The sequence below is a fragment of the Accipiter gentilis genome, chromosome 6 (genome assembly GCF_929443795.1).
Source record: "Accipiter gentilis chromosome 6, bAccGen1.1, whole genome shotgun sequence".
Taxonomy (NCBI): domain Eukaryota; kingdom Metazoa; phylum Chordata; class Aves; order Accipitriformes; family Accipitridae; genus Astur; species Astur gentilis.
The window spans coordinates 32,869,914-32,897,862 of NC_064885.1; the positions used below are offsets into that span (position 1 = coordinate 32,869,914).

A 27,949-nucleotide genomic window follows, 5' to 3' on the forward strand; every position below is an offset into this window, starting at 1 on the left:
ACTCTAGAATACTGCTAAATTCATTAATTATTTTCCCTGAATGATTCTTAATAGTGGAGGTTTTTAAACTCTTAAATTTACCAGTAGGCATATTTAATTTTGAAACTAAAGTTTATTAAAATTGGAGGAAAAAATAAAGGTGAGCTTGCCTAGTTGGAAATTAACATCCCTGAGTTGTGTTTTGTGGTTCTTTGTCAGGTATTTTGAATACCAGTAGTTACAAATGTTGCTCTGCAAAGAGATTCTTTGACATTAATGTATAGTTTTCTGAATAAGTTGTTAACTTAGTCTTCTCTGTTATTTTGCTTAGGGCTCACCAGTAAAGCCTGTATCCATCAGAGAATTTCAGAGAACAGAGGATACAAGACGATATTTACATCAAAACAGGTAAGAATATGTGGTAACAGTAATTTAATCCAAAGTTTCATGATGAATGCAGAGCGCATATTTACTGAATGTGTTTAGAAAATCACATTGATTTCTGTTGCTTCACCAGAAGTGTGCGTGGCACTTTTATTTATGAATTACTGCTGAGATTAGGAATTTGTATTCTAATAATTGCAGTGATCAAAAGGCTTGGCTGTTCTAGGCCAATGCTCGGCTTTAAATCAGGTGGTTAATGAAATCTGCCAAATTAAAGTGTATACTTTTTAAACGGACTTCATATCCGCTTTTCATGATTTAATTTGTGCTTTGAATAAATCGTTGACTTAAGCTATATTACGTAAAGGACAGAAGGGATAAATGCACATTTACTGCAGGTTTAGGGGAAGCATAGAGAGTTACTATGGAGTATCTGATGTGCTATGAGGTCACACTCCTGATTGACTCTTGGTAGCTGTAGTACTGTGGGGGTTTAGTTTAATTTAAAAATGTGCTTTTCTGTGCTGTAATCATGAGCTTACGTCAGAGGAAGAAGGGATAGAATGGGAGTCAATTCTGAAAACAGGTCGCTTAGTTTAATGAAGTAGATTTTTTTTAATTGTGTCCATACTTTTTAATGATTACTTGGCTTATTAGAGGGAATGCTTGTCTGTAAAATATGGGTCAGAGTTGGACAGAATATAAATGAGGTGGTTAGGTTTGAGAAAAGCCTTTTCAGTGTCCAGTTAAAAGAAGAAGATGAGCAAATTTATAGCTTCTTGCTAATGGAACTAAAATAAAAATTGATAGAACCTTTAGTATGCCACTGAAGCATTTCAGTATTCTGTGGATTGAAAGTGAATGTGCAAGGACTCAGCAGAAAACCAGCTCAATGGTACTAGGGATGTTAAAAAAAAAACAAAAAGACAACTGCTAGCCATAAGTATGTCATTGCTTATGCTGTCTGTAGAAATTATTTTTAATGGTATTGTAAGAGAAAATGAAATCAAGAATAGTGTGTAAATTTTTCTAGAGTTATGGCAACATTTTAATGTGCATTTTGAAATGTGCAGTAAATGTGCAGATCCAGTAGGTGTACCGATACAAAGGAGGTTAACTCCTTCAGCATGTATCAGCATTCCTTGTCCTGTAGTGTCTGCAGGTGAGGCATAAAATAATACAGCAGTCTGACATGTTCTTCCCAAATAAAGTGAGTGCTCTTGGTTTGAAAGACTGATTTTTTGTTTATTTATTTATTTTTCTATTTGAACATTTGTCGTCAACATGGAAATAATTAGACTTTACAAACACTGGATTCCATGACATGTCTGAAGGAAGGAAGAGGCTAGTTAGCCAGGACAGAACTTCTGTTTACATAGATAGATATTAATGATAAAGGAAATTATATTTCACTAGGGTATCCAGTGTTTTCAAAATTTCACTTAAGGATGGCAGCAGATCTTTATGTGGAAGTAGTTAATCAACAATCTAAATGAATTATAGCTTGTTCATCTTATGCTGCAGCAGAGTGAAATTCTTAATGAGGCACTAAAACCAGGTCCTATTGTTATTGCCTTCAAAATTATGTAAAAACAGCCATATGACAATGTGTAATTTTTTTATATTTTAAGCTTGTATTACCCAAATACTTCATTTGTGGCAACCACAAGCTGTAAACTGCTTCCACAATGATTCTGTGCAAATGCCTTGGCAGGCAGCCTCTTTTTTTTTTTTTCTTCAGCATGCTGGAGCCATTAAAACTCTTAGAGTTGGATGTAATGCAGACTTCATCTCAAGAGTACTTACGTTGGTTGATTTAATTCAGTAAATACAGTTTGTGCCTCTGGACAGACTGTGGTGCATTCCTGATGCAAAAAAGCTGTGTGTACTCTGGTCTGAATACGCTTCTTGGCACTTAGCTGAACCCAGTCCTGCCTGTTCAAAACAGCATAATAATGGATTTGTCTTGTACATCTATGCTAATTTAAGTAACAGAGGAGACCTGTTGCATATGGGTCTTCCACATCTCTTAAGCTTCTCTGTGCAGAGTAGGTAATAAGTCTACACACGGGCAGCATGACTAATTTTTTTATGGAAATGCATTGGTAAGTGTGTCTCTATTGCATAGGTGCCCCAGGAGCAAAGGGTACAGAGTCTATGCTGTCAAGAGTAAGCTACTTGATTTCCATCAGCTTGCTTTCTAGGCAGCAACATGACAGGGAACATGCTGTAGACTGTGGACCCTGGGAACTGTCAGTGCTAGCAGCTGCCTTCTAGCAAAGAACTGACTGCAAAATTTCTCTTTTATTGTTGATGTGATGGATAAGAGACAGATCCATTATTGTTTACTTTGTGACTTTGATGGCTTGTATCACTGACAGGAAGTCATCACTTGATTGAACTGAGTAGATTTGTTCTGAAAATATCAGACGGTGCTAATGTTTAAAAATAATTCTGTTCTTTCCAGAGCAGAATAAGGCCTACAATAACCAGAATATAGTCTTAAAATAGACATTCCATCTTTGTGCATTTTGAAATCATTTTTAGTTAATTATGAACTGCAGTAGTGATCTGACTTTGTATCACAACATGATTTCTTTAGTCATCCTAAATTTCACCTTTGTGGTTATCTGAAGCTAATTGTCTAGGCAATTACTCTTAGAAAAACAGCTGTAATCTAGAGAAGAATTCATCTGACAGTAGTTTATATGCATCAGTGGCCAATCCCCCTTCCACCTGGTGTTTACCTGCAGGGATACTGATGAATTACGAAGACCTGAAACTCTAAATTTGATGCAGAACAGAGAGCATCACCAAGTACTAACGAGTTATGTGGACAGGACAGAGAGGTAGGGAAAAGAAACCTAGTTTCTACTGATTAATTTTATCCCCTCACCCCACAAATAAGCATAGTAGCCAGTTATTCCTCTAAATGAGGATCATCTGAAAAGTTCCTGGATTGGTTACTTAACCAGCTCTTAGACAATGGGTATAAAGTACTGAGTATCTCAATGTAATAGGCCAAACGTACAGTCCAATTGGTACATCTTGAGCTGTAGAAAAATTTTGTCACAATACAGGAGGATAGAAATGACTGTACAAAATCTGTCATGCACAATGAGTTAAACCTTTACTGCAGCAGTTGGTTTAACAGCTTTGCTTACTAAACAGTTACTCTTCTGATTTGATGAGATACTTGTCTGGCACTGACAATTCATGGATGAAAATTTGTTTATATTTAAGGTAAAAAGTATACTTAACCCTCCTATTTTTCTATTTGTCAGATCCCCAGCTGATTCACCTTACTTTCTCTCTCTGTCAAGTCACCACAGTCAGGTAACACATTGAACTCTACTATTTTATTCTTTTGGATTAATTTGATGCAAAACCAAAGTGATGTCAGCCATAAAACCTGGACTGTTTCTCCTTAACACATCTGTTTTACCCTGTGTAGCTCTGCCTTTACAGCCTGGTGCATTGTTTTGTTCCAGCTTCCTAATACAGATCCTGAGCTGCACCGCAGACACATGGAGCGTACCCGTCGGGAGGCCCAGCTAGCAGCGCTTCAGTACGAGGAAGAGAGGATGAGAACAAAACAGATTCAGAGAGAAGCTGTCCTTGACTTTGTTAAGGTACCTCCTTTAGTACCTACTTGATACTTTATCTTTTCTGAATCCCTTAATGAAAATTAATTGCCAAGATCATTAATACTTGTACGTTACACTCTTGGGCATGGAATGCACTGTATAAAGAAAATGGAGAGATAGCATTTAAGTACATTCAGTATTGGTGCTGTAGCTTAACACAGACAAAACTAGAACTGAGGAGGAGGATGGAAGAGATTTACCCAAGATATGATTGTTGCAAAGAATTCTGATTTTACATAGTCTGCCTCATTCTCTCAATTTTTCATTTGCATAGATGTGACAGGATTGGTATAAGAAAGAAAGGGTCTTTATTTGAGAAGGCATAGAGGCAATTTAATTTTGAAGACAAATTTGGCAGAGAAGAAAGCAATCATATGCACGAGAAGATAATGTTGCCTGATGTATTTTGGTATTTTATGATGCATAAATGACTTACCTCCAGGTAAAGCATGGGTGCAGATATATGGTACATCAGACCCGTGGACACTGTGCCTTCACTTTCGCTTTCAGTGCAGTCAGTGTGACGTAGTCTGCTGCTTAACATGCAAACTTGTTTATATGCTAGTTGACTTAAATTTATTTTACTGTTTACTGCTCTGGTGACCTACCAAATCTTGCCATAACAAATTTAAGAAATGTTATAATTAATATTTTGGGCTTAGGGTGGTCTGTAGAGAGGAGAAGAGTGCATTTATGTAATGTATAAAGTTAGTTTAGAAGAAGATTTTTAGCTGCCTGAAACTAGGCTTTTCATTAGCACTGACTAATCTCAGACCCCCGGCAATGTTTTGTAGAAAAGCTGCTTTTATTAAAGATTCTGCTCAGTCTTTCAGTTAAAGACTTTAGGATGCATTTTGTTCATTGATGAGCCTTTGGGGGTTTTCAGTTTGGGTTGGGTTTTTTTTTTCTTCTGTTGCCTTTGTTATTCATGAGCACTTTATTCTCAGCAATTCCTCCCTTGGGTTATATTTTGGGTTTATTATGCATCTTTAATCTGCAAAAACAAATTGTTTTTTTTGGTTTTGTATGGAATAAAGGCTGGGGTTTTTTACAAATAGTATCAGTGAAGTTTCAGCTCAGTGGAAACTTGCAATTTCCCCAGTGCATGTTTTATTTAAAAACTAAGGCTTCTTATGTTTTAAAACACTTCTAAATTATGCTGGTTTGTTCTGAATTTTTGTTTCTCTGTCACGTTCTTTTAAATTGGTCGTTCATTTTTCCTTCTTCTCTACAGCAAAAAGCATCCTTAAGTCCTCAGAAGCAAAGTCCTCTGGACAGTGAGGTAAGAGTCCAGTAAGAGTATTACTAGGGATGTCAGCACCTGAATTCTTAGCTCTCTCCATCAGACATATTTTCCTGATTGTGGAGAACTCTTGGGTTTGTTTTTTTGTGTTTATGGGACCAGTCTAATATTTCTGTTCATGTAGATTGCCTGTCCGAGTGTGTTGGTTTATTGTTTCTTGTATGTTTTCTATGTTCTATACAGAAAATACATTTCATATTCCATTTTAAGATGCTCCTTGCGAGCAGTACAGTTTACTTTCTAACAGGAGTATTCAGACAAGTTACTGCGTTGTAGTCAGCCTTCATTGATGAGTTTTCTCCCAGTTTCCTATCATTAGATCACCAGTTATCCCAGAAAGATTAAGCATTAGAATTTTGAGGGCTATTGGAAAAATAAATAAATAAAATTTTTAAAAGCTTTATTGTAGTGTAGTTTTGTAATCAAAAACAGTAAGTCAGTAGGGAGCACAAATCATACAAGTCTCAGTCTTCTAGAATATACAGAGCTGAGCCAATGACATCTGTTCACTCTGCATCAGATTTCTGCATAGTAATGGCTCTTCCACTGCTTGCCATCCCCACTTCCCTCCAGAGGAAGATAATTCACTTGGCAGTGTTAATCAGATCAAAAATTTTAATAATATAATGAATATAAATAGTTATTTAGCAGCATTTTCCAACTAACTCTTTTTTGTTAGAAAATTACTGAAATGTAGGGTAATTGAAATAGTTTTTGCTCCTTTTCCTTCTTAATGTTCTTCTGGTCTTAATTTATTCTTTTAAAGGGTCCTTTGTTCTACCACAGTAAGAGCTGTGAATACATAGTTGTCCTTATTTGCTTGAGACAATACAGAAAGCAGACTAATTGATTCCTTAAGTAATACGAATGCACTATAATTCATGGGTCATGTGGCTATATATTCCTTCAGAGTTACATATACTTTATGGATTTTTAAAAAATGCCTGACAGTGCTATAAACAAGCAGTACGTGTTCCAAAATGTCTGTCTGTTCACATACCATGTGTTTCTGACATTCTGTGTGTTTCTGACATTACTCCATCTCTCCACCTCCCAGTGTCCCTTTCCATCCAGAAGGTCTCAGCATACTGATGATAGTGCCTTGTTAGTGGTAAGATCCTGCACGTAATAGCCTTTTTGTGTGGCAGATTCTAGAGCATACAAATAATGTATTATGATTGTCTCAGATTAGACCAACTATTTTAGAGCTAATCTAAATAGCATAAAACATGACCATCTTCTTTGAAAAGTAGCTTTAGCTGTGAACTTTAATATTATGAATATGTTGATACTTGTACTGTCAGCCATTTGTTAATAATATAGTGATATTTTTCCACAAAATAATTAAAGCTTAACTTTTGCTGAGAGCAGAGGAAAATTACTGATAGTAAAGAAGAGCTTCTAAAATTAAAAATTCACCTCTAGTTCTGGTTTGTTTTATTCTCCGTTTAGCTTGCTTCCTAATCGATGTGCTCTTCAGTGTCAAGTAAGCAATTTTAACGCTTTGAGTACAGCCTTCTACTTTAACTTGTCTGCGTCCTGCACATGGTGGTTAGGAAATACTTAGTATCTTGGTAACAATATCATAGCATAGGGAAAAACTGCTCTACCTATGAATGCTACCAGTCATGAAATATTCCTCATACCTTTTTATTGTTTATCAGTGAAGATATCTTAAAAATAAACTATTTTGAACACTGAGCAAAAATAAAAACATTTATGTACTCAATTCATGTTTTATGCTATTTCTTCCTTTATGGCATCTTAGCAATATAGCACAATTAAAGTATATAATCAATGCCATAATCCATGTCTATAAAGGAAAAATACACCTGATTTGCCTGCTGTTGCATGACTGCATGCCTGGGATTTATTTTCTTAATTCATGCGCTTCCATTATCTGCCTAAATTTTCTTTAGGCAGTGCTCTCAGTTAGAATATCTCTCTCCAGAACATGTTGGTCAAGATATTTACTGTCTCTTTATTCAGACTCCTTGGTTTCCCTGCTTTCACCTGACTAGCACTTTGTAGGAGAGAAAAAGTTTGTAATAGTAGAGAGAGATTTAATGATCGTGCATGTGCCTGTTTAGAGAAATCATAATCAATTAGCATATAAAACTGTGCTTTCATATTTAGATAATAGGAAACAGGAGAATAGCAGTGGTTTGGGTTAATTAAGTGTTGATATTCTGTTGTCAGTGAATTCATCTTTGGAATGTATTTTAAAGATACCTTTAAGGACCCCATTTCTATTTGTGTGATCCCATGACTTTTGTTGTAAATTCATATGTAGAATTTTACATTACATGACTTGGAATTTTCAGAAATTATTTTGAAACTGGCTTCCATTGTTGTTTGTTTCCTTTGTGTCTTTAACCAAGTTACATCCTTGCACTTCATAAAGAAGTGGCCAGGCTGGTAAGGAAAGATTGAACTAGATGTGAAAGCAATCATTTCTCTGTTTGTTTTTCTTTTGATTCCTTGCTCTTTTCAGCAGCACTAAACTATAATGGTATATGAAATACTGGGTCTTCTGAACTGCTGAAGTATGATATGCAGCTCTATTTTGTAGTGGAAATACACACTGTGTCTAATGATGACATATGCCAGGGCAGCTGTTTCTGGCAGTTATTGTAACTGGAACATTAAGCCCAGGCTAGCTCATGCATTTGTAGCATTTTTGTTTCCACAAATGTATTTTGTATGGTAAAAACTTGTTCAGCAACAAGGTTCATTAGTTTGCTTTAAGAGGAAGACAAAAAAAAAAAAAGTCTGTCATAAGAGCTGAAATTACTTTTACCTTTTTATTTTCTATTGCATTTCATTTGATGTTTTCCCTGTCCTTAAGGATTTGAAATTTAGCCAGGTCTCATTTTTGAGGATGTTTTTTTTCCTCCACCAAAGTATAGAGGCATATCATATCAAAATTCTATTGCTAATGGCAGTTTTCAGTACACATTTTCCATTTACATAGTTTCCTCTGTCTTTTTCTCTCTGCATAAAGACTGCATGCAGTAGTGTAAACTTTATCTTACAAAACTCTTGGACATTGAAACTTGGAGATAAGTTAGTTTAAAAAAAAAAAGTTATGCTAGATTTTCCACTGATTGTTCTAGCTTTATGGTATGGGAATAACACTTAGTGGCAAAAAAGGAGAATATTACATAGAGGTGTAGTAAAAGATCTTTTGTTCAGCATTCCCCTCATTACATCAGAACTCTCTAAACTGAGCAGTTGCCTTTCTTTTGCTCCAAACAATGTTTTCAGCTCAGATGTAAGGAAAATATTTAAAAAGCATTAAGTCTAATATGTAGTTAGAAAGCAAGTGAGCTTTCTTTTATTTTACTACTTCTGCCTTCTGGTATCGTTACTGCTTTAACAAAAAAATTCTTAAAATCAAAATTTAAATTGTGAATCTCCTTTTTAAATCTTACATCATGTTTCTCTTGGTCTTCTCCTTGTTGTCTTTTATCACTAATTAAAATTGAAATGTATTCACATTGCAGAGGTTACTCTGACCGTTTCCTTCAGTTTGTAAACAATTTCAGGACAATCTGTTTGAACTCACAGAATGACTACCCATACTTTCTATGAATGTTACTAGTTTGGTTTAGTTGTATGTTTCTCCTACATACCTGTGATTAGACATGAAGTGGAGACTGGCTGTAGTATGTCATTGCACACTGTGGTGGATTTCTTTGTGTTGACTTGTAATAGCCAGACTAACTAAAATGTTGCTGAAGAAATGTAATCACTGGCTTCTCTGAGAAAATGTGCTGTATACCTCAAAGTTTTATATTAGTCGTATCCTGTTTGCTATTCTCACAAGGGTAGTCCCATGTGTTACAATTGGAGATTACTTGTTGAGATAGTGTCAAGGCTTCAGACTTGGCTAATGATTTCAGCCTTGATTGCTTGTGAATCTCATTTTTCCACAAATACATTCTTGTTTTCTCCCATACTGTCCCTTACAAGGTGAGTACTACAGAAGGGAAAAAAACCCAAAACATCCTCTCAAACTGCTGCTCAATTTCTCTGTTGTAAAGCCTGTAAAATACGTGATAAGCGTCACCCAGCTGGTGTGACCTCTTCCTTTCTTAACCTTTGTGTCATTGGTGCCTTGTGCTCCCTTCATTGCCTTGTGTTTTCTTGTTGTGGTCTAAAACATGGCCTGAGGCCATCGTGTTACTGTTAGCACATGGGATCCCTGAAACATTTTAAATTAAGACTTTTAGGCACCAGTGTGTTACAAATAATAATGGTATGGGTAAAGTAAGCAGGACTTGAATTATACTAACTTGTACCCTGGAGTTTTCTCTCAGACTGTTGGCATCCGTTTGTGTATTCAAATGTTTAATAATCAAATTCCCTTAAAATATCCTTATTTGGTTTGTACAGAGTTCTGGTTGGGCTCTGCTTTGGCAGTCCCTGTATCTGTAGTTGTTTCTGGCCCAGGGAGATTTCTCTGACTTCAGTGCTAGACCTAGAGGCCAAAGGTGACGTGTGCAGTAGGGTGTTTTAAGTCTGAATTGCAGCATCCTGGTTCCTTTTGTATTGTGGCTACCTTTTCTTACAATTGTTCTTTGCCTTACTTCTTCCTTTCTTCCCTCTGTCTTTCCTTGCTGTCCCTGACAGAATGGCTTTGAGCCTCTCTTTGTGTTTGAGATTGACAATAACACCAATACCATTAAAAGGCGGCCAGGGACTCGGAAACAGGTGAAGAGCATGCAGTGTGTTGCTGTTGTGATTGTCCTACCCTGTGGTGTGCCGTGTTCCCCTTCCCTTCGCCCACTGCTGAGTATGTGGACTGTGACGACTTCTTGTCAGTCTGCATCAAGGTTGTCTTGCTCTTTTCATACAGGAATAAACAGTTATGTTAATGTTACAGACCACCTTCTTCTGTTTTATTTTACTCTTCTCATATACTAGCTAATGTTTTGCTTAAGTCAAGGAATATTTTGAAACTCATTAAAACAAAACAAAAATAAAAAAAAAGAAACCCATGATTTTTTGCTCTGCACTGCTGTGGAGAAAGAGACTGTCTTGAGGATCAGATGTTAAGCCTGCATAGGGCCTAAAGATGTTTGTATTTAAGGCTTGCCCTGAATATAGCCTCTCCTTCTAGTCCTTCCTGGCTGTACTGTTCTAAAGTGGCAGAATAGTTGCAAATCATTAAACACTAACACACCCAAGTGTGTTGTTCACATCTGTAGAGTTTTTAGGTGTCATTTGGTGTTCTTTTCCTGTGCTGAACTGCCACTTTGCTATTTGAATGCTGTTTCAGAAAGTATAGTGTCATTCTTGAGGCATTCAGTCCTCAAATATGAATGTTTTGATTGTACTTTCAGTAAGACACAGAATTTTACCTTCTAGATTCACCTGTCAGTGACAGATTAGCATGCTGGAGCTCCTGTTCTGTAAACATGAATAGTTGTTAATTTGGTTGGGTTTGATATTGATTATAATTGAAATTTGGCTGCACTTTTATGTGTGACAACACTGTAAATCTTAACACTGACATCTTCGCTGAGACCTAGATTCCACCCATGGAATCTTACTTACTTTGTGTGTAATTCACAAGGATCAGCATTAGGTGTTTGTGGCAGACCCAAAGTGTGTATTCTTGAGCCTGTTAGATGTGGGCTTCTCTGATTTTACAAAGTTGATAGGAAAATAACACAGTAAAAATGCATAACATACTTGAAACATTAAAAAGAAAGCTATTTATTTTGAACAGTGACTCAGAATGAACTGTTGTAGGGTAAAATTTCCTTTTGCCTGATGGCATAGGTATTACATTAGGTGTTACTAAAGAAGCTTTTGCATCACTTACTGTTCTTAGTTCTGCTTTTGATGTCACTGTGTTGTGTGTAAAAGAAACATCGCACCTCTCAAGCTTGTCAGGCAGAAAGTTCAGGAGGGTAGGAAGGCTTTAACTGTAGTTCAGCAAGTATGTATCTGTGCCTGTTGACCATTCTGAGAATGTGATTGTGATCACCTCTTCCTTTTTAACTTGTCTACTGCATTCCACCTTGTGCATGACCTGTCAGCTGTTTGCTAACGCTGCTACTGCCTTCTCTTTCTTTCTGCATTCAGTCACTCTCAGGGTTGAATCAAGAAAGCTGTGCTACTACCCTGCCTAATGCCTCTACCTTCAGTACTGTCAAGGTATCTCTTGCTCTTATCATTCACCAGTAAAGCTAACAAAAAACTCTTGGATCCACACATCTGTTTTAACAGGTGTTAGTCTGTCAGCTTCTAATCAAAAGTTCAGGTAGGGTATGAATCTAATTTACCTGATTAAACTGTAGTAGATATTACCTCATCTTAGCTTTAGGCCCTGTCTACAGGAGGCCTAAGCTTTAAAAATATGGTAACCAGTCTCTGCTCTGAGGGGTTCTTGGTTGTCTTTGATGTTGCTTTTTCTGTACAAGACTATTTACTCTTGACCAGGCTGAGTTCATCAAAAGTACTCGTGTTGTATGCTTTACCAGCTTACTTTTGAATACAGATATTCTATATTTCTTTCTCTTCTGTGGAAACTGCTATACTGAATGCATTCATCACAAGAAATCATTAGTCTGTGTAAGTACTGTAGTAAAACTATGGTGTGTTTCACTGGGGAGAGTGATGTTCAGTAAACAGCAGTTTTGCATTAGCAGAGGTGTCAGAGGTGTATCCTTATTGGTGCTGCTGTAATGCAGGTTCTGCATGTTACTTAATTGTTTTTCTGTGTCCCTTTTGCAAAGAATACTTTGAAAGTTTCAGTCAGAAAAGTAAACAAGGATCTGTCATTGCACAGTCAGTGCTGTTTCAATCGTTGTTTTTCCTCAGAAAAAAAGCAATTGTGTCATTTCTGCAAAAGAAAAAGCTTTGTCATTTTCTGCAGACATGAGACTTGGGGAACAACATACTGTTTTTTCACATTTCTGGTTTTTTTCTGAAATACATTTAGATGGATGGAGCCTTTTTTTAAAACACAGCAAATTAAAATGCAGTCACAGCTTTTCTAGATTAGGACCATTTATACTCTTCTGCTTTTTTTTGTCCACAGAGCGATGACAGATCTACTATTTCCCCCGGCTCACCTACCACTCAGACAGGTAACAGGGAAAAGAAAAAAAACTTATGAAAAATAACATCAAAATGCCTGCTTGCTTATTTGTACTATGAAGAGAAGGGACCATATGTTTCCATCTCTGTATGTGGCACTGCTGTGTTTGAGAATTTACCCAGTTATTTGGGTCCCCTTAGCAACACTTGAGGGAAGAGACAACAGGGGTGAAGCATGTCCTCAGGCAGAGCATAGGATTTGACTGGTTTAGGCCTTTATACAGGCTTTGGCACACAAATGCATTCAGCAAGAGTCAGAACAGTTGTTGGAATTGGTATGTGGAATGTGCTTTGCATGCAAGTGTCCTTGGAAGTGTCTTTTCCTGCTTTGCGCTTTTATCATGCATGGCTGTAATTTATTTTGTCATTATTATATTAAAACTTTTGGTTTGTTCTTTTTAATTACCACACTGCTGAACCCATTTCCTATTTAACCATTTCCTTCTTCCTCCTTTCCTTTCCTGTGCCTTTCCACATTTGTTTAGTCCACCTTTCCCCTCCATATCCTGGCCATGCAGCCCCGCCTTCCTATAGAAACCCTTCCCAGCGACCTGAGAGTTTCCTTTTCCGAGCAGCTGTCAGGGATGAAGCAAACAAAGGTAGGTTATATAGCTCAGAAATTAGTTAGTTTTGCTACATTATATTAACATCTGCATTACCTAGGTTTTGCACTGTTCTGTTACTTCAGGTCATTATCATCAAACTACTTTTAGAGTTCCATTTGTAGACACATGGCATTAAATATTTTGTGCATAAGCAATTTTTTATTTAGAGCTGTCAAGTATACTTTTGTCATATTTGGGGAAATGTGGGAATTTGTTCTTCGTGGTCTGTGCTTACGCCTAAAAAGATACTAAGTAAATGCCACAAAAGCCTTTAACAACAGATGAAGGCAGCTTGATAAATTTTGCATTGCACAGTAGCACATGACAAAATTGCAATTTCTGTAGAAAGATTGAGCTGTTTCAACATATGCCATCCGGCAAAACTTTGTCCTTCTTTCTGAATGATTATTATCCTAGAGAAAGAACAGAATCTAAACAGAAAGGAAAATGTGTTAAAGAACACCTCATTTAGATTAGTAGATCATTAGCTTGATTAATGATCAAATGAAAGAAACAGATTTGTGAAAAGGAATGCACTGTACCCATTCTGGAGCCTTGTGTGTGCATGTATAGTACAGCAGTGAAGGACAATCAGCCAAACTGTGCTTAGTGATTTTTCTTTCCTTCATGCTATTTTTTTAGTTGTTGCTTCATCTTCTACCCGTGCCTTGTCTCCTGCTAATGATTCTGCAGACCCTAGAGTAAGACAAAACTCCAAACAGCGAGAGGAGGAGCTAGAGCTAATAGAGCAGCTACGTAAGGTAAGCGCTGCCAGGAGCCACTTTGCGGACATCTTAGTAGATGCACTGTGTGTGCCCTTGCTAAATCTGTCCCTGTGTTTTGGACTGATTTCACTGAACCAATATGGTGCACAGTTGACCAAAATTAAATGGCATTGTACAGCCTAAGTGGTTCTTTCAGATGGATGGAGTGGTGTTCGTGTTGTTTCTTGTGATGGATAAAGTCAGCTTCAAATTCTGTAAAATAAACTGTGCTGACTCCTGGTTTTGGAGTGTCCAGTGATCTCTGCTTTTAAAATGAATGTGTGCTTTCTTTCTTCCTTATCAGCCTTCACACTTTTAAGGAACTCCCTGGAAAGTTGCCTTACTGTCTTCCTTTTAATCTCTTTTTTTTTAAACTCCTATTTGCTGTAAAGCCCACAGAAAAGCAGATGGAGTGCAGGGACTACTGCCATTCACGCTGACGGCACAGTTTCCTTGTTTGCTCTGATCCGTCTATTGATTCTTGCCTTATCCTTAGTTAAGTGCAGAACATCTGAGGCACAAATATTCCTTATACTTGTGCTTTTTGTCTGTTCAGGGCCACCACACCCCTGGTTTGTGCCAGGATGCAATGACAATACACGTGAATACTACAAATGCCACATGGCATTAAGGTACTGCTCTGCTTTGCACCAGGCTTGTTTCTGGAGAGCATGAAGGCATTCCTTGAGGTGCTCTAATTAATTGTTCGAACTTTCCCAAGAAATAAAAATTCCTACTTGTTGAAGCTGATTTTAAAAGCCATAAGCATCCCAGATGGACAGAAAGAATTCCTTCTCTTTGTAAATTTTAAAGTAAGGATAATCTCCTTTCTCTAAAAGGAGAAAGTTATCTTAAATAAAATAAAACAAAACTTGGTGCTGTTTGCAGACCCTCTCTTCTGTTATCTCAGAATGCTTTGTATGTAGTCTGTCTCTTGTTCAGCTTCCCAGGTAAGCTTAAATCTTTTTTCTTTTTTTTTTTTTTTTAATACTTCAAAAAATTTAGATAAAGCATAACAACTCAGTTAAATTCACACAGCGTTTGAAGATTAAAAGCCTGAATTGAATTTTTATTCATTCCCTTACACAAATTCTAACTACCTCATTTTTTAAAAAATATTTATGCCAAGTAGTTCAGGTTTTTCTTTACAGGCAAAAAAGTTGTCTTGACTTTTAACTGTGTTATCCTCCAACCCACAAAGACAATTATTTTCACTTCTCTTGGCTGAACCGTTCTCTGAGAATACGTAGGATTAGATATACTGTTCCTAGACCCTGATTTCCATTATTTTTGACTAATGGTTGTATTAGTCCCCTGTACTGTACAATGAAAACTGTTCATCATTGAACTCAATTGCTCCCAGATTGTGGTCAGCTCTGGGCCACAGTAGTGAGCAGAGCTTTTCTTGCTGTTATTTAGAAAGCTGTTTGGAAGTGTCATGAGGCTGGACAGAGTTCTAATGCAAGCACTCTACCTCTTATAAAATGTTCTGCAGAATTAAACAGTTGGAGGAAACCAGCTCTTAGTTTTTATGTGTCCATATTCGTTTTTCTACAGAATATAGAATCACGGTTGAAAGTGTCGTTGCCCAGTGATCTTGGAGCAGCTCTCACCGATGGTGTTGTTCTATGCCATTTAGCTAATCACGTGCGTCCCCGATCTGTTCCCAGCATTCATGTCCCCTCACCTGCTGTTGTAAGTATGTAATAATGATAGTATTTTATAGGTGTCCAAAATAACATCCAATGAAGTCCTGTAATCCAGACAAATGCTAAATTGAGGATTCTGTTCTGTGAATGTACATGACAAAAAATAACCATCTGTTCTCTCTAAAAAGAAGGTATATAGCGTCATTAAAAGAAATTATATTTGGTGTTGTTTCATTTAACTGAAGTTACTTCTAACCCACATTGTAAGAAAATGTTAACATTTTCAAGTCCTCCCTATGTTAACTTTAAAACTAGTGAAATAAGAGACAGTTCAGTATAAATACTGAAATAGAATATTTCAGAAGATCAAAAGGTTCAAGAAGTTCAGGAAAACAGATAGTAGGGAAATAAAACATTCTCTACAATGTATAGGTTTCCGCTATACATGACAGCGAAAAAAGGCAGAGAAGCCAAGCTGATTCCTGTGTTCGCTTTACAGCACTACAAATTCCTCTGCTTAGGAATTTTAGCAGAGAACACTCAAGCTATTTGGAGAACAGCATCTCCTGGAACAAAACAAATTCAGTCGTACTTTTGTGATAAGAGAAAAAAAGGTTGTATCTGGGGTCTGTTCAGAGCAAGGAAGGAATTGCACAGAGAAGTTTGAAATTTTCTGAAGTTGTTTCTCTTACCCTGCCTAACTGCAGTGTTTCTGGAAAGCAATGAAGATGATCTATTTCTGGGTGCATTACTCTCTATCATGTAGGGAAAGCACAAAATTGGAGAAAGGTTAAGAACTGTGAAATAATGACATATTATTTACCTAATCTGTATTTGTGGAAGTCAGAAAGTTCAGTGAAAATATTTAGGGTCAGCTACTTAAAAGTAGTATGAACAGGCAGATTGCTTGTTATGCACCTTTAAATTGTATGAATAGGGAAAAAAACCTGAAGATTGTTCTTGGGAGAAGAAGTTGAAACATGCATGTTGTGTTTGCTTTTCCTTATTGTGGAGTCAGCCTTTGTGTTGGTTGGAATTTGAACTGGCACTTACAGGGCTGCCTCCTATATCATTGTGGTTCCTCTCCCTTGGACTTAATGTGAACAAGCAGATGTCCTCATTATTTTGAGAACGATTGAACTGGACATGCCAACATTTTAGGCAGATTGTGGAATCATTAAGAGAAAAGGCATACAGCCGCTATTCAGAAGACTTGCGTCATTGAGAATATCTTTTCAATGGCCTGGTTTTGTGTGCTGTTGAATATTCTGTGTTAGGAATTAAATCATGGCTTTGTCATATAAATCCCAAGGAAGAGGCAGCCTTTAGCTGCATGGCTCCAGGAGCAGAAGAGGCATCGTGTCATTCCTCAGTCACAATGTGATCTTTGTATTCCCTTCATCCTTCGGTAGAAGGAAGTCAGCGCTAGCCTTTAACCTGCTTTCTTGGTGGGGTAATATGGCACATTGAGGGGACAGAGCAGAAACCCCACCACTTATGGAAAAGTATTGAACCCACAGAGGCAGCTGCCTGCTGCTATGTGGACTGTGGGTAGCTTGTTCAAAGGAGCAGGAAGCTTGTGTCTCTTTAACCACAAAAGAATAAGCTTCAAGAATAGAAACAAGACAGCCTGTGCCATCATATGTCTGTGTAGAGGTGTGAAAGCTAACTGTAGAAAAAAGCTTGCTTGAAAAAATGCCAGTGAGTGCAAGTCAAACGGCTACATCAAACACATCTACAGGAGGCTGACAAGCAGAAAGCTTCGATTCCAGTTTTCTTCCATTGTTTTCTGGTTTCATCTAGCCTTCATTTTTTTAATCTTTTTGTTAATTGAAATATGGTTTGATATTATATATATTTTTGTATTGTAATAATCCAGAACAGACTCCAGATTGCTTCATATCATGAAATTGCTCTGAAATCACAGCATGGAAGCCCTGCATGTATGTTTTCTTCAAAATATATTTTTTAAATTGTCATGCGGTAGTCCCTGAAAGTGTTGGCCAGTTTTATATAACACCTTGTATATAAATATTGCACAGCTTAGAATTGTCTTTTTTTAAAAAACACCCAGCACTCATAAATTAGCTTTTCATAAAATAGCTTTGAAATTTGGGCTTGCTTTTTTAAAGAAAAGCAAACTTCAACAGAGCCTGCTTTCCATTAGACAAGCTTATGTCAGTGCAGTATGTTTTTGGCAAAGAGATTTATTGAGAGTTTTACTTAAAAAAATAAAGATCTTTTAAAATCCTGTCAATTAAGAACACTGCCTCCTTTACTTCTTTGCAGCCTAAACTTACAATGGCAAAATGCAGACGAAATGTGGAGAATTTCTTGGAAGCTTGCAGAAGGATTGGAGTGCCTCAGGTATGTATTTCTACTATCCTGATATAATGTTTCAGGTGCAGTTTTGTATAATGCTTCAGAAAGTAAAAACTTCTTTGGAAGATTGGATGAAAACAAAATTATTAAAAGTTTAGAAGGTTCAGGTATAAGCTATGTCTTGCAGTGTAGATCAGACTTACCTTGCATTGTCTTCCAGAGCAAAATGAAGTCAGATATAGTTTGTCAGAGGTCTGATTCACTTACTGCTGTGCCTCAAATTCATAATAGCTGATGCAGTTCAAGTCTGCCTTTAGAATTGCAAGGTATTTCTATAAAAACAATTACATTTTCTCAAGATTAGATATTTGACAGCTTAAAAGTGGGATAAAATTTGGATGATATTTTGCATGTGTTATTTCTATCCCAAAGCTTTTCACGTTCCTTCAGAATAATTCTCTTATGTGAACATCTTTACTGTCTTACCAACAAGTCACAGTATTTTTGGCCTTTCTCTCATGGTAGCTATCTTTGCATAGATCCTAATTCTTTTATTATGTACCAGTGGTAGAAGTCTATCTTCTGGTATTCATTGTCCCCTTCTGAAACTTCGAAGATGTAGGAGGTGGGAACATATAAAATAGTCCATCCAAGTCCAGTCACCTGGTTTTATGCTGTCCTGTCCTTTCCACTTTGTCTTATTCAGCAGCTGTGTCAGTACAAATAGTTTTGATACGTCATGTTTTTTTTAATTTTTCTTCCAGTGCATTAATTGATTTGGTTTCTTACACTGCTAAGCATTAGTGTTTCTGTTATAGGTGCTGTTTTCTTTCTTTTGTATTGTGAAAGGGAAGAGTAGACCCAGTGGCTAATTTCCCAGCTATTTCTAAAAGCAGTGTTCTCAAGTCAGTTACGCAGTACTTCCTGGTGTTTGCAGATAGCTTCACTTGCAAGTATTTGACCCATTGGGATTTTAGGACAGCATATTTATTGAGCTGCCTGGCAATTTCACATGACTCGGTGGTGAATCCTGTTGGAACATGGTAGAGAGTTGTAAGTTATCATTAGTACTTTGAGATCCTGCACTATTTTGGTCCCCTAAGAAACTTCAGACTTTTACTCCCAGCAGGCCTGCACAATATAAATTTGTCTAGGGCAAAATTGTTCAATTTCATCCCAGCTTCCCTATTTATAGCTCCCTCAAATATGAAGATGTAATTTTCATCAGATTGCAGTACAGAGCAGATCACCAAAATGACCCACGTTTAAAAACAAACAAAAAAGTCACTGAAGAAAAAGTCCCTTATAAACCCAGTCTGCTACATCTGCTACACCTACTGTCTAGGACCCTCCTGTTTTTCTCGTATTTCTTGCTTTAATGTGAAAAGAGTTCAAGGAGAGTGTCTCTGGGGAAACTTAATGAAATACCCCCTCCTGAACTTTAAAGTTGCTCTCACATGTCTACATTACTTACCTACTGAGATGTGAATGTAAGATATCTGTATGCAAGAATGGCGTGGCAGCCTAGTATATTTTTCTTGAAACGATGCCTGCAGGTATTTCCTTTCATTTAAATTCTAATTGCAAAAATAAAAGGCTTTCTGAAAGCATGGATCTATGTAGAAATGCTTACCTTCTAAGAGGAAGGCTACTTTTAGAAAATTCTAATTACAGGCACCACAGTGGAGCAGCTATTTCTATAGGACTTCGCTAGTTAAAGCCCTTGCATCAAAAGAAACCAACAGTTGAACACATTGATATGTGCATCTAGATTTCACTGATTTATAGCAGTTACCTGTGTGAAAGGGAGGGAAAAGATACACAATGGGAATAGTTACAGAACACTTAAACTCTAATTAGTAATAGATATTTCTGCAGGACACTGCATTCAAGCATCAGTTACACATAAATAATCCCTTGTCCTACTGTCTTCATTAACTAAGATACATGTGGAGACTTAGCTTTGGTGAGTACTCAGTGCCAACAGCATCTCAGAAACCTGTAGCCTCTTCATTTCCCCTGGAGAAAAACGGTTTTCACTAAGGCATGTGTAAACTGTTACGTTTTTAACAACAAAGACTGTTACATGTTTAAGCTGTACAGGTGACAGGCACCTCATTGAACACTAAATATTTGCATTAAGTGAGTTCTCTGCAATGGGAGTCTTGCAGATTCCTTTAAGAATTAACCAGCTGTGATATGCTTCTTGAACATGTAGGTTATATCTGAGATGTCTGATGACTGACTGCTTCGTGGATGTTGCTATGGCTAACTGACTGACCTTTTTTTTTCTGTCTGTTTTCCCTTCCTGCTCACACACTCTGGACAGGACAATCTTTGTTCCCCTTCTGACATTCTTCAGCTAAACCTCAGCGTTAAAAGAACAGTTGAGACTCTTCTTTCCCTGGGGACAGATTCAGAAGAATCCAGTCTTGTCTCCCTTTCCATTCAGCTCTGGGGCTTTGTGGTGTTTTACTGTACTCTAATGCTAACGCTCTGTATGTTCTATCGCTGGGTCTTTTTTCTCTAGCTGAAGGATAGTATTGCTGCTTCCTCCCTCCATCACTCCGGTGCTTGGGAAAGAATTTTGGTTTTTGTCAAGACTGTGTGTATGAAGTGCTTTCTTTCCCACTGATGGGACAGAGGTGACAAGTACGATGTGTAAACACATTGGTGCACCCACACAACCGTCTGTGACATAATTCACATTTGTATTTGCTGTGTCATATTTAGCTGATGTAACGCTTTTACAAGGGAGGAGGTGCTGTCCGTGGGTTAGAGCAAGGGACTGAGTTCAGGACATGTGGGTGCACACTATAGTCTGCTGATGAGTGATGTAGAACTGGGAAAACTGCGTTGTCAGTTCATGCCTCAGTTTCCCTGTCTGTATAATGGGAATTGCACCCACTTTGGTAATTGCTTGAGGATTATCTGATGAAAAATGTTAAAGAATGTAAAGTATTTTTTTCAACATCAGTGTTCCTGATGAGATCTTACAGTCTTAGGAGACATGGTCTGGTAAGTTTTGTCCACAGGACTTTTTAAATTATAGGGTTTTTTTCTTATCCCCAGTCCCTTATCCTGCTTCTGAGAGCATTTGACTTCTCATATTTGTAGACTCTGGTGTATTACTTTAAGTCAGGATTTTTAAAATAACTGTCAGTGAATCCTGAGCTACTTGAGCTTCATAACAGATCAAGCAGGACATTTTCAGAGAAATTGAGCTCTTCAACAGCTTTGAGAGAAAAGCTTTCTGGCACAGGAGGAAAAATCTTTAAGATTCTATCAGACACCACAGAATGTCATAGGGGTTTACTGTGCTCTGGATAAAACTTAACAAACACTTCTTGAGTCGCTACTTGATTGTGGATGCCCCAACCCATGCTTGTTCCATGGTTATTCCCTTCTTCCTCTTATCCTGTCATTTTCAGAAACCTTTGTATCCTACAATTGCAGAAATACAAGTCCCAGCTGCACGATTGCTCTTCACTGTTTTACAAAACTCAGGTAGTCTTCCGTAAAGCTTCAAAGCTTTTCCCTCCCTAGGAAAAGCATTCTGGTGCTTTAATGCTTTAATGTCTCAGGGACACCTCAGAACTTCAGGGCGCTTCCCATGTGATGTGCAAAAGACCATGTCTCCTCAGGGTGTAGATTGATTCAGGGAACTCTGCTCAGAGACCAGTGACAGGTAAGTGTTAATTAAAATGGCTGTTCCAAATGTGTTTTCAATAAATTCCCATTATATCTGAAAATACAGTGAATGGCTTGTAAGCCCAGTTTAAGTGGTGTTAGCATTCCAACGTTAACCTGGTAACAACTCTGAAGCACAGTTTAAGATACACAGGGGTTTAGTTGCAAATGTGGTCCCTACCAGTAAAAATGTGTTATGTGTACATGGATCTCACAAGCTCTTGTAACGTAAAGTGAGTATTTAACAAAGGAGCAAGTAAAGGAGTTGATGCCCTCTTTCCAAATCACACAGTGTTCTGTCCAAGCAAAACATTGTTGAGGAAAGAGAGGACCTTTGACAGGGGAAGATTGTTTTATTTTTAAATAAGCTATTTTTGCACTGCTTACTGGTATGAACTAAAATGAACTCGGTTCCTATGTTCCTTAACTTCTTCTAATGAACACTGTGATGAAAGCTGCAAGGGGTTTTACACTAACAGTGCCTTCCAGTTTTTAAATTTTGTTTGTCATGACTGTCTGTGGTATCGAGTCATTCCAAAGCTTTTCCCCTTACCTATTTGCATACATAAGAAAAAAGATAAGGCATATTTGCTCAAGTTTACAAGTCTTTTCTCAAGAAGCACACTTTTTTCCAAAAAACATAAATTTGCTGGAAGAAAAATGTATTTCAGCCTAATCATATGACTTACTGTGAGAATTTCAGTCTGGGTTCATTTGTCTTCTCTCCACTCTGAGCTTTGCGGGAGGAGTGTTGGCTGCCACTGTTTATGCTGAAGGATTCTTTAACATCAAAAATCAGTAAAGGTTCAAAGAATGGAGAAATGCAGGTTGCTATGGAAATAACATGTGAAAAATAATCTCTGTAGCTCTATAGGAAGGACACACATTGGTTATTTTCTACAGATACAGAGAACTGTTGGACATGTATCCTGACTGTTGTGGAGTGAGGATGGCCAGGATGTGCCAAGGACTTACATAGGATGAGGCTTTACATCCATCTTAGACTGAGAATAGCACATTTATTAATAAACACTTTGAAACCTCCTTTTGCATTTTGCGTATTACTCTTATTCCTTAGGATTATTTTGGAGGTAACCTGCTAAGTGGGTGTACTTCTGGAAGATGAATGAGTGGTAGTGACTCACACATAACAGAGGATGGATATTTGCCTATAAATATACTGTCAATTTCTCATTGCCTTGAACAGGAGAAATGGCATTTTCTGCATTTGTCATCAAGGTTATTTCAGTCATACATAGAAGCAAGTTTGGGTTTTTTTTTCTTTTTCTTCCATAAAACTTTCTTCTGCTTTTTTGTGTCTTCCAAGGAATTTTGGTAATGATAGAGATCAGCCCATACATACAGACTGAAGGACTTCAGATGGGCAGTGTGTCTCATGAGATGAGAATTGCTTTTAAGTATGACATTTCCTCTAGAGGCTTGTTGCACAGTGTTTCCATAGCACACACTAGTATTTCATTCTCTGCTTTAAAGCAGGTCTTTCCTCATGTTTGACAGCTAAACAGGCTTGCTACATGAGGACTCCCTCAAAAAGACAGTTGTGTTTTGGAAAGGAAGCCATGGTTCCTTTCCTACTGCATGTTGTAGCAAGGTCATCCTGTTGAAGCAAAGCTTTCCCCCTCCTTAAGTTCATCTACTTTTGGTTTCATAAACTGCTGCCATTTCAGTGTGGGCAGAGAGAGAGAACAATTTGCTGTTCCCCACTTCTCCCACAATCCTTTTTCAAATTCTTATTTGTACTATTTTCTAATAAATAAACACTAGGATTACCCCAAGGCCGCCTCCTTTGAGTAGTCATGTTCATGGTTCTTTAGTTACAAGCAGAAATTTCATTTCATACCTCTGTGTGTGCTAGCTGTCCATAACATTTCATATTTCAGTCACCTTTTGCTTAATTTTTTTTTTTCTTTTCAGTTGAGTGTTTTTCATCCATTTTGTTTTTGTCTTTGTTTTGTTCCCCATTCAGGAGCAATTATGTTTGCCTCTACATATTTTAGAAGAGAAGGGTTTGACACAGGTAGCTGTGACTGTCCAGGCGCTCCTGGAGCTGGCACCCCCAAAGCAGCAGCAACTTCACCACTTGTCTGCTGTGTAAAGACCTCCGGGACCTTTTGGGTTACCTTGGCTAAGCAGAAGGACGTGAAGACTTTACTGCCCATGCAGTGCATCCAAACACACAGAGCTCTGTTCTGAGGAAATGAGTTTCCGTGATTCCTGACAGGAATGTTTTACTTCATTTCTCCATTTTTTTGGAGATCACAACAGTTTCCAATAACATTTTTATTATCAATATTTTTGCCCCTTATTTAAAAAAAAAATAAAAATTGAGTTCACTGGGAGGAGGGCAGGGAATTCCAGTGGCTGGCTGTTGGAGCCAGCTGTAGAAACTGACCTCGTAGACAGAAGACATGGGTGTAGAGTTTGGAAAGCAATTCCTAGGGGAATTCATTTATGAAAAAAAAAAAAAAAAAGGATGTTGCTGCAGTGGGCACATGGGAAATGAAAATTCTTTCCTTCCCCGCAGGGTTCAAAGAAAGAGAATTTCTTTGCCTCAAAAGAACAACAGCTATTTCTAGTATATATTTAAAAAATTGCAACACACAATCTTAACCTGCAGTGTTTTATAACAGGGCTGAACCCCATGCAGCTGTAACTTTTGTTGGCATGTCCTCACTACTTAAAATTTGAAGGAAAAAAAAATTTTTTTTTTCCCCAAGGGAAAAAATACCGCATGTTTTCTCCACAAGAAACATTGTAGTAAAAGATACTAAACAAAAACTGTTCAAATTGTATTAATCACATTAGCATTCTTGCTGGGTTCACTTTCTGTTTGGGTTTTAACATGTCTTTCTCTGAAAATTTTTCCAACTTCAGCGGAGGGAGATGATCTACCTCCTCTCACCTCCCCTTCTGGTCATGTAGGGATGTGTTTGGTTATTCAGTAGTTTTGTCAAATGATGACTAGCTGTCATCAAGAACCATGTATGTATTTTCACTGCAGCGTGAAGAATTACAGCCTGCCATGCTAATCATTAGAAACCTGTTATCAAATAATACGTTTATTAGGGGCTGAGACATCCAATGCAGACATGCCAGCACTGTAGAGTGTCTCAGCCACTGAGAAATTTATCATTTTAAGAACACAGTTATTGAATTTCCACAGGTGGGCTGCATATTGCCAAAGCAGCAATCTGTTTCAAAAGGTAGCTTCTGTTTGTGGGTTTGATAAGGCTTTAATAATTAAAGCTTTTTATCATTGGAATTTATGTAGAGATGCACTGGTTCTACAGAACTACCATTACGTCCGTCCTTTTTTCTTAACTAAAAACGGAAATTCAATATACAGGAATGGGAGAGGCAGCCAACAAGTTTTGCATTTTGCTGGAAAGTTGACCTGCAAAACAAAGACTAGCTCTGTGTGGTCTGGTCCTAGTGACAAGGCCAAGCTTGCTACTAGATCAGTTACAATAATTTATTTTTTTTTTCCCCAAAGAAAGACCTTGCAAAATCCAGTTCTCCACCCATGCAGTTCCTTTGTTAGGTTTTGGCCAATTTAAAGCATCTCAGAACTTTCTGCTACTAAAACACGGTGCATGGGGTCTGAGACCAGCTTCAGGCATCGGAGGTATTCCATCTGGGGATATATCTGAAGCAGAATACACCAAGAGGATTTCATGGGGATAAAGGAAGAAGAAATGGGAACAAGCTAGCTAAGTCATTTTTCCTGAAGTAAACCTGCCATGGGAACACTGGCAAGGACTGGTCTTAGCTGGATTTTTCCTCTTTTGATTTTGCAGTTTTGTTTGCGCTCTGTTTTGCTTCATGTATTTCTTTCAAGGTCCATTGTGGTGATTGTTGAATCCCTTATTTCACATAATTATCTCAGTTGCTTCTTATTGGCATTGGTTGATCACGTTGCAAGTGGAGAAGAACACCTGAAGGGTACTTAACACTGCACAGCTGAAAAGAGAAGCCTTTTCATACTGGGTAAGCATGTTGCCCTGAGCCCTGCAAGAAATGAAAATGCCAATAACTTGCAATACACGTAGGAAGAGAGCAGCAAAATACAGCCATACTTTCCTCCTTAAGTGAGTCTTGGGTTTCACTTAATTTTGCTTGCAAGGAGTGTTGGTAATTCTTAAAGGACTAGATGAAAGTGTCTGAAGTCTCTGCTGTAGTTTGCTGAATGGAAGATTCTGCCACTCACAAGCAAACAGTATAGACCGCAAGTGTTTCTTATGTTTGTCTCTGCACATAATTTGAAAGAGGGGGGGCACTGACTTCATCTTAGTTTTCAACATTAGGTCACTTGTGTTGTTAGAGGGGCATGTTAACTTTTTAACAGCACACCCTTTGTGGACTATTTAAATATTCCTGTTTTAAGAAGGCCATTCCCTTCATGGAATCATGAGGGTGTGTTGTTTGCTCCAGTCCAGCTTCCAGCACTTAGGGAAAAAGAAACTTAACAGTATTCAGGTTGGTGGAAGTTTGTCATTTCATTAATACTAGTTTTTAGGAATTAATGGGGTGGGCAGTTGAGCCTGAACTGCAATAAGTGGCCATTTCCTATCGTGCCTGGTTAACACACTCACTCTTCCGTATGAGCAGTGCATACGCACAGCAGCTGAGTTCATGTAAAGCGCAATGCTTGCATGGCTGGGCAGGCATTGTGTCCCCAGTACCACTTACTTTGTTCTAAGCAATGGTTCACTCTGGCAGTTTCAGTGTATGTGGTCATGTTAGTTTGACGTTTATAATCCTGTGTTTTCATGCTGGCAAACACTAAATCTTGACTAAATGTTTAGGACAAAAATCCAAACCTGAAGTTTCATCATATGGTTTATTTAATGTATTATACCAAAAACAACTTCAGTTCTTTTTTGCAAAATGAGTTGGGATTTTTCAGTGTATTTATGTGCAATTTTTGTTGTATCCCACAAAAAGAATATTTTAAAGAAAACTTGTATAAAATTCTATTTTGTGTGTTAAAGTGAAGAGGCGATTGTCTTTCCTCTCTGGGGCATTTGTGTTGGAGGATGTGGGAGGAATCCATCTGAGTGTTTCGTGCTTGTTGGTGTTTATACACTGACTCCATTGTGTTGCCATCCTTCCTCAAACCATGTCGACCATGAGCAGCATTGAGGCTCCGCAAGGTTACACTCTTGAGATCGAGCAGCACGGGCACCAGGGAGTCCCTGATGGCATTGCGGTGGTCGGGGCAAAACAGCCAGGGTTTGGGTCTTCCGCCTTGTGAAGGGGGAGGCTTTCGGAAAGGCCCCGACCTCGGTGGCCTGCTGAAAGTGAATCAGAGACAACTTTTTACAGCGCCGAGAACACCTCTGTTGTTCTTGGTACTGACACAATGGCAAATGGTATTTTTACCCTTTTATGACTATAAATGGTTCTTTGAAAAGATGTTTTAGAACCAGAGGACTTGTAAGGTGAATTTGGACATCTAAAATTTCTTTGGTATAGATATTGTGATGTTTTACAAAGCAATCTAATTTTGTTATTTCTGAAAACAGTGTAAACGTGTAATTAATAGAGTAAAGGATTTTAAAGCTTCATCCTATGCTGTATGTCTGTAAATACATTCCATAATTTCTAAGTCTGTTACATATAAATGTGTCTGAATATTGTATACTTTATTTTAAATTGCCTGTATTCTGCCAGTAGTGTGAACTTTTAGCACATTGATAATATAAAAGGAAACCATGGGTAATTTGAAATAAAGTTTTAAAACTTACATGAATTACAGTATTTCTTCCTGCTGTTTTTCTGTTGCATCAATGAATTTCACATCCTTTGTGTTGGGTGTTTATTTCCCTTCCACATTGTCACAGTTGGCAGTTAATGGACCTGGTTTGTTTCTCTAGTTTTCATAATTAACCAGGATAGAAAAATTCCAGCATTTTTACACACATTCTGCAGCCACATCAGAAGCTTTTTCTTGGGGATATTTTTAACCCTCCGCAGACACTGAGAAGCTGCAATTTTGTTCCCCCTCCTCGAAGTAAAATGTACATTCTAGGTTTGGGGAGTTTGCTGCTGCCAGTACTGGTGCTCCTTGCCATTCTCATCTTTTGCTTGGTTTTATCCTATCTTGGGTTTGATCTGTAAAACTTGCACCCCTGCTTCATGCCCCTGCAGCATTTGAAAGGTTTGTTCTTACTAGCCAAAATGTTTAGTCCTCTTTTCTTCCCTCCGTGTAGCTAGTTTTTATTATTTGAAAACAAAATTAAAAAAAAGGCCTAGAAATTGCCAGAGATCCACAAACGCTCCCTACTTCGTGCATGCTGCATACCCCTGTGGTACTGTTCCCTGCTCACCAAGCTGCTTCAGCATCCTTTCTTGACCTCCTGGTGACTCCACAGGTCACTTGGGACAACTCCATTCCTGCCTTCATGAGGGTTGCCCAGCTCTCTCCTGGTGTTCATTTCTCCCCCTCTGACTAAAGCCTCCTCCTAACCAG

General features: G+C 37.9%; 1 protein-coding gene across 17 annotated transcripts in view; it reads left to right on the forward strand.

Moving 5' to 3' along the window:
• LRCH3 (leucine rich repeats and calponin homology domain containing 3) overlaps positions 1 to 27,223 on the forward strand; it is a 70,853-nt gene extending 43,630 nt beyond the window's left edge. For 2 of the 17 annotated variants that reach the window (XM_049803586.1, XM_049803589.1), the window contains exons 10-23: positions 311 to 387; positions 3,117 to 3,212; positions 3,648 to 3,699; positions 3,855 to 3,995; positions 5,245 to 5,292; positions 6,371 to 6,424; positions 9,949 to 10,029; positions 11,410 to 11,481; positions 12,368 to 12,416; positions 12,912 to 13,025; positions 13,674 to 13,792; positions 15,353 to 15,490; positions 17,734 to 17,811; positions 20,096 to 23,561. In XM_049803586.1, the coding sequence (XP_049659543.1) occupies positions 311 to 387; positions 3,117 to 3,212; positions 3,648 to 3,699; positions 3,855 to 3,995; positions 5,245 to 5,292; positions 6,371 to 6,424; positions 9,949 to 10,029; positions 11,410 to 11,481; positions 12,368 to 12,416; positions 12,912 to 13,025; positions 13,674 to 13,792; positions 15,353 to 15,490; positions 17,734 to 17,811; positions 20,096 to 20,296 (1,320 nt within the window). In that variant the 3' untranslated portion in view covers positions 20,297 to 23,561. Of the gene's footprint in view, positions 1 to 310; positions 388 to 3,116; positions 3,213 to 3,647; positions 3,700 to 3,854; positions 3,996 to 5,244; positions 5,293 to 6,370; positions 6,425 to 9,948; positions 10,030 to 11,409; positions 11,482 to 12,367; positions 12,417 to 12,911; positions 13,026 to 13,673; positions 13,793 to 15,352; positions 15,491 to 17,733; positions 17,812 to 20,095 lie in introns of all 17 variants that reach the window. The other 15 variants (XM_049803590.1, XM_049803595.1, XM_049803588.1 and 12 more) reach the window with 14 other exon arrangements.
• The last annotated feature ends 726 nt before the right edge of the window (positions 27,224 to 27,949 follow it).